Source organism: Ictalurus furcatus, chromosome 7, assembly GCF_023375685.1.
Source record: "Ictalurus furcatus strain D&B chromosome 7, Billie_1.0, whole genome shotgun sequence".
In the NCBI taxonomy this organism is placed as follows: Eukaryota; Metazoa; Chordata; class Actinopteri; order Siluriformes; family Ictaluridae; genus Ictalurus; species Ictalurus furcatus.
The window spans coordinates 17,654,138-17,665,581 of NC_071261.1; the positions used below are offsets into that span (position 1 = coordinate 17,654,138).

Consider the following 11,444-nt stretch of genomic DNA (forward strand, 5'->3'; position numbering starts at 1 on the left):
ATGAATGACTAAGGGATTTTAGCCTACGTGTTACCTCATATTTATACCCCTGTGAAACAGAAGTCTTGGTTGAACAATTTCCTGTTCCGTGTCACCCAGGTGTTCTAAAAAAAATTCAAATATCAATGGAAATATACTTCAAATATATTTTTCTCATATTAATTCATAGGGGTGCCAATAATTGTTGCACACCTATATTTAACAAAGATATTTCTTGATAATCCTGTGTTTTGTTTGCAATTGTTTGATATCCAGGAAATCAGATTATTTTTGTGATTTTTTTTTTAAACAAAAGATCAAAAGGTTAAACAATAAAGACAATTTTTCACAGCCTTCTTTGCTCATATTTACCAAGGGTGCCAATACTAGTGGAGGGCACTGTCGGTCTAGACAATCCTATCACCTCGTCATTTGGGGGTCACACCTGTAACAACTTTGGTACTATGAGAACAGAAAGTGGTCACATCAACTGCTATGCTTAATTTACATTTAGAGCAAAACTTCATTTACATTACAGGCAGAAAACCTGTTTAGACATACAGTATAAAATGTCTGTGCTTGATATTGTTCGAGGTTCACTTTGACTCAGATGAACCCGAAGTGCTTCATGTACTTTGTAACTGTCATGCTGCAATACAGTTATTCTTCTTTGAGATCTTTGAAGTCCTCATTATTTTTTCTTACACTGGGGACAACCTCTCATTTAATTATATATCTTTTATTTATGTGCATTTTTGTAGAAATCTATGGGGCTCCCTAGCATCCAGTAGCTTTGAGTCAGATTTCCTTCACTAGCATTACTGCTCTGCATTATATATTAATCACTCACCACTCATCATGGCTATTTATCTCTTGGGCTTTGTCTGCACTAAGTAGTATTCTATTCACTGTATAGTGAGAGTCACTTAACGCTCATCTCTTTCCCCACCAAGTCAGTTCCTCTTGCTTCATTTTCTCCTTCAAATATTCCACATTCCCCAACAAGAACAGTGGTGCTTGAAAGTTAGAATTTTCTATATATCTGCATGCAAGTCCTAATTGATCAACAGTAACCAGAAATGTTTAGTTGCAGTTATTGCTGCACAAGGTGGTCACATCAGATACTGAAAGCAAAGGCTTACATACTGTACTTTTGCCCCTCACAGATATGTAATATTTTATCATTTTCATCAATAAATAAATGACCAAGTATAACATTTTTGTCTCATATGTTTTACTGGGTTCACTTTTTCTGCTTTTAGGACTTCTGGTTTTAGGTCATATTTATGCAGATATATAGAAAATTCTAAAGGGTTCACAAACTTTCAAGCACCACTGAAGCTTATTAGCAGGGCTTGTGCTTAATGCATTGCTAGCATTGTTGAGTGGTTCACTCAACAGTGGCCACTATTTACTGCTGAGCCTTCTAGTTTATTTGAATTCCTGACAATTAAACATCTACTTGTTTTGTAATGGGTATTTCCTCCACTATTGTCTTTATACTTAGGGTAGATTATTTTATACTTAAGGTAGATTACTCACATACTTCCATCTATACCAAATGGTTATCCACAAATTGCCATGCACAGTACAAGACTTCTGCTTATGCAACCAGTGTCTGATTCTCTTGTAAAGCAAAGATAAGTAAATGTAAATGTAAGTAAAAGAACTGATTGACACCTTACTTCCAGGAAAGGAGCCCTATAAAGTAGTAAGGTTTCAGAATCACTAAGCCATCTTCATCTGTTGAGGGTGCTAGGATTGTTGACAACAGCCACATTGGTGATCTTCCTTCTTAAAGGCTGGGAAGTGATGTGTTGCCACACTGCACCCCCCACTCCTTCAGATGGTACCACATGTGACGGTCAGCTATAGCAACCAAATCAGGGTGTCACAAGGTTGAGCAGCTCTCTTCTTAGGTGAGCTAATCCATGACTGGCCTCACTGAAAGCAAATCATCTGCCAGGGTTGTACAATGATGCAGCAGGTACATTGCCACATACAGTATGCCCAGGAGAGCGACATCTGCACCAGAAGTAGTGGCACAGATCTGGGAGAGGTTTGGCAAGGTGCTGGTGGACCTCTTTTCCAGTGCCAAATCAACACATTGCTGCTTACTGAGACAGGAGGCAGCCACCCTCACTATTTATTATACAGTTTTCCTTCTCTACTACTCATTCTTACCAACCTCTGCAGGACCCAGCAACTAGGCCTTAGAGCCTTACTTGTAACCCCAAGATGGCTCCAATTCAATTCAATTTTATTTGTATAGCGCTTTTAACAATGGACATTGTCTCAAAGCAGCTTTACAGAAACATATAAACACAGGATACAGACTTTAAGTGTGTGAATTAACTCCTAATGAGCAAGCTAATGGCGATGGTGGTGAGGAAAAACTCCCTAAGATGATATGAGGAAGAAACCTTAAGAGGAACCAGTCTCAGAAGGGAACCCATCCTCATCTGGGTAACAACGGATAGTGTGAAAGTAAAGGAAAGTTCATTATGGTTTTTATATGAAGTCTGTTTGTTGAACTAGTCCACTGTTCACTAAAGGAGACTTGAGTGCAAAACTGTATGTGGTAATTGCAGTCCTAAGGCCATAGCAGCAACCGTAGTCCCAGCAACCACAGCGAGAATGTCCATGTGGAATTGAGGTCCAAAACCATTTCCATGGTACTTCAAGTGGTACCATCCTAAGCAATCTCCAGGCTGTAGCCTCCAGTTGATGAGAGCTCCATCCAGAGGTAGGGCATCAGGATGGATCAGGCACGTACGGAGAGCAGAAAGAGTCAGGATCACTGGCACCTCCATAAAATCATGTGTGGCTCGACAAATCTTGGTTCCATGCTGTCCCAAATGGAAAATGAGTGTCTGTGGATCACCAACTGAGGATTGTGATCTACCAATCCTGGAAACACTTCTGAATGCTATGCAAATGTGTTATTTGGACAGGAAGGGAGCCATACAAGCCTCAGAACAAATTGCAGTGGGGTTAAGACATGGGATCCCTTGTCTAAACAGAGACTAACCCACTGAGTGGTCCTATGGTGAGTTCTGTTTCTCATGACAATGGACATTTACATTTTACATTTTATCCAAAGCAACTTACAAATGAGTAAATACAAGCAAAGCGATATACCATATCAAGCCAACAAACAATGCATAGTGCTACCTTACAAGATTTTTTATTGAGTAGAGATGTAAGAGCATGTGGAAGTGCAGAATTTTTTTCAGGGGTTATATTACATTACAGCATTTGGCAGACGCCTTATCCAGAGCGATATACAATTATCTCATTTATACAACTGAGCAGTTGATTGTTAAGGGGCTTCTTGCTCAAGGGCCCAACAGTAGGAGCTTGGCAGTGCTGGGATTTGAACTCAGAACCTTCTGATCAGAAGTCCAACATCTTAATCGCTGAGCTAACACTTCCCAAGTGGGGCAAGTTAGGGGTTAGTTAAGTGTTCATGGAAGTGGTGGGTCTTTAGTCATTTTTTGAAGATAGTGACAGCTTCTGTTGTCTGGATTGAGGTTCGAAGTTCATTCAACCACTGAGGGACAGTCAGTTTGAAGGTTCTGGAGAGGGACCTCATGCCTTGCTGTGTAGTCACTACCAGGCATCAGTCGTTAACTGATCGCTGGTTGCGTGAGTGAACATAAACTTCAAGGAAAGTGTTGAGGTAGGAGGGTGCTGTTCCAGACATGGTCTTGTACATGAGGATCAAGGCCTGGAATTTCATGCGGGCAGCTACATGATGCCAATGGAGGGAGATGAAGAAGGGTGTGACATGGGTGCTTTTGGTCTGGTTGAAAACAAGGCATGCTGCTGCATTCTGAATCATCTGAAGGGGTTTGATGGAGCTGGCTGGGAGGCCCAGGAGTAGTGCAGTATTCCAGTTTTGAGAAAACAAGAGCCTCGACTAGTAGCTGTGTAGCCTGTTCAGTGAGATAGGGTCTGATTTTCTTGATGTAGTACAGAATGAACCTAAAGGATCGTGCACTTGTTGAAATGTGGTCTCTAAAGGTCAAGTTGTCATTAAAAGTCACCCAAGGTTTCTGGCTGTCCTGGTTGGCTTGAGTGTGATTGAGCGGAGCTATCGTGAGGTTGTGGTTGATTGAGGGGCAGGCATGGATGAGAAGCTCTGTTTTTGCCAAGTTGAGCTTAAGGCCTCATATATGCCAGAAATTTGTTCTTACAAAATTTTCAGAAACGTTGATTGTTGATTGACTGTATGGCCAAAAGTATATGGACACCTAGCTATCACATCCAGATGTGCTGGTTGAACAAAAACCATGAACATTTAAGGTTTGATGTATGTATGATGATATTTATGTCCCCCCTTTTGCTGCTATAACAGCCTCCATTCTTCTGGAAAGGCTTTCCATTAGATTTTGGAGCATGGCTGTGGGGATTTGTCCCCATGATGTCAGGCACGGCGGCCTGGGGTACAGTCAGCATTCCAATTCATCCCAAAGATATTTAGTGGGGTTGAGGTCAGGGCTCTGTGCAGGTCATTCAAGTTCTTTCACTCCAGCATTGGCAAACCATGTCTTTATGGAGCTCACGTTGTGTACAGGACCATTGTCTCTTAGTTCCAGTGAAGGGAAATTGTAATGCTACAGCATACAATGACATTCAATATAATTGTGTGCTTCCAACTTTGTGGCAACAGTTTGGGGAAGAACTACATATAGGTGTGATGGTCAGGTGTCCACACTTTTGGCCATATAGTGTATTATGTCACTATGTGATTTTGTTGCAAGATCTTGGCATGCATGTTTATGTGCAACACAAGGTATCCAGCTGTAACATACCATCTCTAGTGTTTATCTCCTAACCACAGCTAGAGTCAAGTTTCTTTAATTGGCACACAATGGTGTTGATGGTAATTGGGTTTGTTATAGCTCACCAGTGTCTACTATGTAATTAGCATTTTGATGAGTGCCAAAGGTAATTTAAAATTACATTTCTTCTATGTAACTACTGAAATTCCCTGCTTCAGTAGAATATTTATTATTAAACTGTATATGATTTTATAGTTTTTTATTACCATCTTATGTACTTTCAACACAAAAAATAAGTATGAAGAATATTACATTACTGGCGATTGAAAGACAAGTGAAGCTGGAACTTTCCTAAATCCCATCTCTCTCTCTCTCTCTCTCGCTCTCTCTCTCTCTCTCTCTCTCACACACACACACACTACATGCTTGTGTTTTCTCTGGCTTTTTACTAATGGCACTATAGTGACACTGCCTTATCTTTTAAGCACTTAGTTCAATTCCATTTTAGAGCTCTTGCTATAAATCAGGGGGGAGCTTTCTTATTCATTTTGGCTGCTGAATAAGCTACAGTGATACAATGAAGAATAATCAACTCTCACAACAAAGAGAATGATGAATAAAGCCTCTCAACATGAATGGCTTCTTCAGTCCATGAGGGAACAGCTATTTGGAATGAGATACCCTTATTGCACACATGAAGTTTATAGCATATAAAATCACTTTTTGCTTATTACTTCATATTTTCCCTAAGTGAATTAAATGTTAGCTCTAAAATAAGGACTCATTGTATGGTTTATACAACACACAATCAGCACTATTGTAATGTATATTTCTTACAGTAGTTGCACATAACTTTAAAAGAACATATTGTTGAAGGTTACCTGGTAAAATAATGATTTTCTTTCTTATAGGAATGTCCAAGTGGTGTGGTCAATGAAGACACATTTAAAGACATTTACTCACAGTTCTTTCCACAAGGAGGTCAGTACATCTGTGGATATTACCTGTATTTTTTTCCAGTCATACAGTCACAGAACGATTTTATTATTTATTATTTCATCAATCATAGTGCAGTGTAGCGGTGTAACCAAAGGAGCCATTGATCCTGTCCACGTATGTACAGTTGTGGTCGGAAGTTTATATACACTCATCATGGACATGAATGTCATGGCATTATATAATTATATTATAAGAAACATGTGAACCAAATTTTTGTTTTTGTTTTTATTAAAGATGTATGTTGTACAATCATTCTGCCCCAGAAAAAAGAACAGTTCCAAAAAATTATTGAAGCCCATGCCATGATGAGTGCATGTAAACTTCCGACGGCAACTGTATGTATGTATGCATGTATGTATAATGTTTTGTTGCAGTAATTTGTGTTATAGTTATTCAAAGAAATAAGCTTAACTAATAATAAGATTTAAAGTTTTCTAGTGAAAAGGCTTGTAAGTGTGAAATAAGTATTGTCCCATAATCCCAAAAACAGAACTTTTACTAATTTTATTTTGTACCACTTATTCTTTAAAGCCAAACTTCAAAGATGATTTCACTACTGTATAACAGTGAATTAGTATTCTATGTGAGAAATAATCACATAAACACATAAAAGCGCTTAGTGTGATTGTGCCAAATACAAAATAAAGCTGCAAATATTAAACTAGCTTAAAGGCAGTTTCTAGGAATAAAACATTAATTGGAAACCATATTTTTGTCAGAAAGGGGATAAGAAATGACAGAGAACGCAGTAAAAACTGAAATACAGTGCTTGGTTTCTGTTTCAGATGCATCCACGTATGCACATTTTCTGTTCAACGCATTTGACACAGACCACAACGGCGCAGTGAGTTTTGAAGTAAGTAATATTTCAAGCTTACATATGTAATGAAGTTTCAGTGCATTCTCACACTAATCATCTGTATTTCTAACACTGGTCTTGTGAATGTTACACTCATGTCCATACTTTACTATAAAATTGATTGAACGCACTGAAATATATGCCTTTTGTGTTTGATGCATTGTCTGTCTTCTACATCTAATAAACGTTGATTACAATCCATATCCATATACAATCCATTAACAAGCTGCATAGCCTACAGTGTGGTGACAATTAAATTGTAATCAGCGTTGTAAATAAATGAAAGTTGGTTTTGTATATTAATTAGAATCAGCTTTATGAGCTTCTGCTTCATAAATGTCCTCAGGCCTGTTGACTATTTCTCATAAATCTCACAGTTTGATATTTATCATGTTTATTAAAAATAATACTGAAATGCTTTACTTGTAGTTCATTATGATGTGTAAAATGGAGCTGGGTGGGTTGCATGCATTACGTAAGGGAAAAAATATTATGGCGAATTAAGTTTAAGGAAAATAATCAATGATGGAGTGCTGTGATACTATTTCAAAAGATGATTATTTCCCTATAACACTCCCTATTGCCTGCTTTGGGGCTGCCCTTGTTCAGTATTGAATTTATTCACACTCCGCAGTAGTGGTTAATGGCTTATATGAAGGTAGACACTCAGGGCTTTAAGAATTTGCAGGGGTTTTTTGTTTTTTTTTTACCTAGCCTACTAGGTTCAAATGTTATATTTGTATCATGGTAATTGTACACAGTGTTTTAGTTGTGCTGACCATTTTATATCTGTACCAATGTTATTGTGGAGAAGTCCTCATTGTTTGCCCAGCAGGGGGCTCACACTTCTCCGCTTTCCCATCACTCTTCTCATCAGCAACTAAACACAGAGACAGATACTCTACACACAGAAACCTCACAGTGTCCTGGCTAAACTTATAACAGACTTGCGGCGATAAAATAATTAATTTGTTCATACTGGTTGAAAATGTCCGATTAGTCAATTTCCATCCCACTACAGAATAGAACTCTGTGAGAAAGGGTTAATAGAAAAGATGTATAAGACTCCTTCCAAAAGTATTAAATAAACATCTCCTCATAGAAAACTAAACCATATCAACAACTACTCGTGTTTATGTGGAGAATTTTGTCACAAATCCCCGTTACTAATGAAACCTGTTCATTATAGAAAATTAATCAACACCTTCTGACCAATCAGATTCAACAGCATTGTGGTAGAAGTATGCTTAAGAGACTTTATAGATGGATGAATCAGGTTGTTTGTGTTTGATTTGATTACAGGATTTCGTAATGGGCCTGTCTATACTGCTACGGGGCACAGTTCAGGAGAAACTCAACTGGGCATTTAACCTGTATGATATTAACAAAGATGGATATATAACAAAAGAGGTATTACAAGTCGTATAGCAGGAAACAGTAACATGAACAAAAAGAATGTAACTGTAATCAATAAAAACCCTTTGTGATTTGTATCACAGGAAATGTTAGACATCATGAAAGCCATTTATGACATGATGGGCAAGTGGACATATCCTATTCTTAAAGAGGAAACGCCAAAACAACACGTGGAGATATTTTTCCAGGTGAAAATACTTTTTAGTGCTATATTACTGGCTAACTGTGTATGAAATCTGATGTTTGATTAAATAATTTTCTCCATAAACTTAAAAGACCTGATCAAGGAAATGAAACTTGTATCATGTTAGTCTTTAATATTACATACTGTAATTCTTTTTCTACAGGTCTTTGATGAGTGATACTAACAAAATATTTTGTAACAATATATTTGTGTGTGTTTTTGTAACAGAAAATGGACAAAAATAAGGACGGCGTTGTCACCATAGACGAATTTATAGACTGCTGCCAAAATGTAAGACTGATTTATCTTTTTTAACATCACGAGTTCCTTGTGCATACAAACAATTACGTTTCATTCAAATAAATTTCTCAGCAAGAATAAGGGAGTGTAAAACATCGGAGTGATTATTTTAAAAATGGAAAATTCACTCAGGTATCTACATCATCTATTCTATCAGCAAAGCTAATTGAAAGTAATGTGTTTACTGAGACCAGGCTTTTTAATGATCAACTTCAAATGACTCACTTGTGTTTGTATGTTCTCTGCAGGATGAAAACATCATGAGATCGATGCAGCTTTTTGAAAATGTCATTTAATAGCCGGGTGGACAACATACCTCTGGTGGCTGGTCGGCTCATGCAAGCACCTTTCTACTCCACATGCGCCAATATCCTCATTAAGATAAATGGATTTGAATGGAAGGCAAACACTCAACCCAGAAAACACCATTCTTTTGGGTTCAAAGCACATTTCAACCCACATTAATTTCATTACAGTTCTTGTATAGACGTCATGCTTTTAATTAACCATTTACAGCAACTGCCATTTGAAAGGTTTTTGTGCATAGCGTACACTGAGCACTTCCTACATAGGAGGTCATGCTGGAACGGATTACTTTTAATCTCCCAGCTATGTTCCATTAAGTGTTACCAATAATATTGAAACAAAATGAAATTATTGTTTTCATTACCCCTTACAGCCATAGCATTTATTTCTGCCCTTAATCTTGTGAGAAAGACTGGGAACATTAGTCTCAGTCAGTTCTAACTATGTACTGCGGAGAGCATGTTTTATACACACGGTGCATGTGGAATCCGTTTTTTATGGTTTGATTTACTGTAAAATCTGTAAATAAGGGCCACAACAAATACATTGGTCCTTACTTCAATTTATGTTGTTATCTTTTGTCAAAGCATTTAAACATACTGTATGTCCAAAGGCACAGATATTTTGATTCCAGACATTTCTTAAGACAAGCATTTTAGTCCAAAGTTTGAAAGACTATGAATATGAGAAACATTTGTTGAATCTTTTTTTTTTTTTTTACATTTATGGCATTTGGCGGATGCCTTTATCCAGAGCGATTTACAGAAGTGCTGATGATGGGAAGGTTGATCGGGGAAGTAACTGTAACTGCATGGAATTCGAAGGATGAGATGTTGAGATGAGACAGGGAGAGAGGTGTGAAGTGTGAGAGAAAGCATAAGCAGAGGATAGAGCAGCCGGTGTAGCTGAGTTCTGTGGAGATATCCAGGTCTCAGTTAGTGCCAGAAAGTCAAGAGAGTAAAGGGAAGCTAAAGCTGAGATTAAATCAGCTTTCTTTACAGCAGACTGGCAATTTGAGAGCCACCTACCACTGCTGTTTGAGACTGAAACAGCAGAGGAGGGTAGATGAGGTTACTGGTAGTTCAGCCTCTGGTTTGTGGATGAGAGCTTCTAGGTCTGAGAGAGGTGACAACAGAGATACTGTAGGTTTGAAGCACATGTCTAGTCAGGAATGAAGTTAGTGAATATAGGGCTAAGAAGGAACTGGTAACACTTAACTGAACAAGAAGAAATAAACACCACTAAACTTGATACTTTATCTAAATTGATGCTGCTAACACTAGTGTCTGTAACCTTCAATATATCTTAGTAAGCCCTGCCCACAATTCACACCTTAAGAGAGACTGAAATTTCACTTGCTTAATCACCTGAGATTAGCATAGACTAACAAACTCTTCCAAGCAACACTACTGAATCAACAATACTATACAATACAGCAATTCTAGTGGCAAGAATCTAGATCCAACTGAGTCAAGTAGATAGTACACAAAAGTCAGAATCCTACCTTACCTGTAGAGAATAAATTCAAGATAGAACACTGTGTAAATTAAATAATTGCAGGTTTCCAACTTTATTCATGAATATTTGCCAAGCATATTAGAGTAATAACGAAATATACTCAATAAGATACTGTGTCATTATTTTTAGATTTATGTTTTGAGTAGTACTATTCTTAAAACAATGGTATTGCAGTTTGGTTTTATTTACTACGATTCTAACATTGTACCGAACAGAGCACTATTTGAGCCATACAGTATTTGATTTGATTCATGATCATTATGACAGTGTGTGTGCTAAGAACATCCAGAGTCTGATGAGAGGCACTAATTTGTGCAGATTCTGTGTCTTTAATTTGGACTTACACTTGAAGTACATTTTGTTCTATTTCTTGCCAGTTCTGGCATAGGAACAATGAACATTGCTGCTTTTTCATTACATTATGTCGCACGCTACAAAGAGCATCCTTTCATATTTTTTATGTCATTCCAAAGCAGTCAACCTTTTTCTCTGCCGGGTTTTTCCTCTCCTGTTTTCTGGCATTAGAACTGATTAGCTCCTGCTGGCTGAATCAAAGATGTAGGTATAGCTGTGACTGGCTACAGCACAGACAGAACAGTGAGCATGCTGGGTAGCAGATGCATGTTTTCTGTCTCCCAGTAGCATCCAAGAGCACTTGTCCAAAGGCAAAATTTCCAACTGCCATGTAATGCAATTACCACCAGCAATATGCTACATGGCATGCACTGGGTTCTTTGAAAAGCAAGCTGATTTGTGTAAAAATTTTTAAAAAACTATTTTATGTTAGAAATTGTCTCCAGATCTTTTTGTTGGTACTGTGGACATGAAATTTAGAAAAATTACACTTTGTAGTTATATTTTTTTATATTGTTTTAAAGAGCATGTTTTTCCTGATTTACTGGTAGGCAATGACAATTTAATATTGAAAACTAACCTATATTATAGTTCAAATATTGTCTTCTCAAGGTAAATAAGTCCATACAATCCTATATTTTCAAGTTATGAAAATATATAATGGAAAATGTCATTTGTTTTCCGTAATTTAATTCAAAAAGTGGAACTGTCATGTATTCTAGATTCATTACACATAAAGTGA

General features: G+C 37.5%; 1 protein-coding gene across 3 annotated transcripts in view; it reads left to right on the forward strand.

The window, feature by feature from the left end:
- kcnip4a (potassium voltage-gated channel interacting protein 4a) overlaps positions 1–11,433 on the forward strand; it is a 79,534-nt gene extending 68,101 nt beyond the window's left edge. For all 3 annotated transcript variants that reach the window (XM_053628997.1, XM_053628995.1, XM_053628994.1), the window contains exons 3-8: positions 5,678–5,747; positions 6,551–6,621; positions 7,927–8,034; positions 8,124–8,228; positions 8,453–8,515; positions 8,773–11,433. In XM_053628997.1, the coding sequence (XP_053484972.1) occupies positions 5,678–5,747; positions 6,551–6,621; positions 7,927–8,034; positions 8,124–8,228; positions 8,453–8,515; positions 8,773–8,820 (465 nt within the window). In that variant the 3' untranslated portion in view covers positions 8,821–11,433. The remainder of the gene's footprint in view (positions 1–5,677; positions 5,748–6,550; positions 6,622–7,926; positions 8,035–8,123; positions 8,229–8,452; positions 8,516–8,772) is intronic.
- The last annotated feature ends 11 nt before the right edge of the window (positions 11,434–11,444 follow it).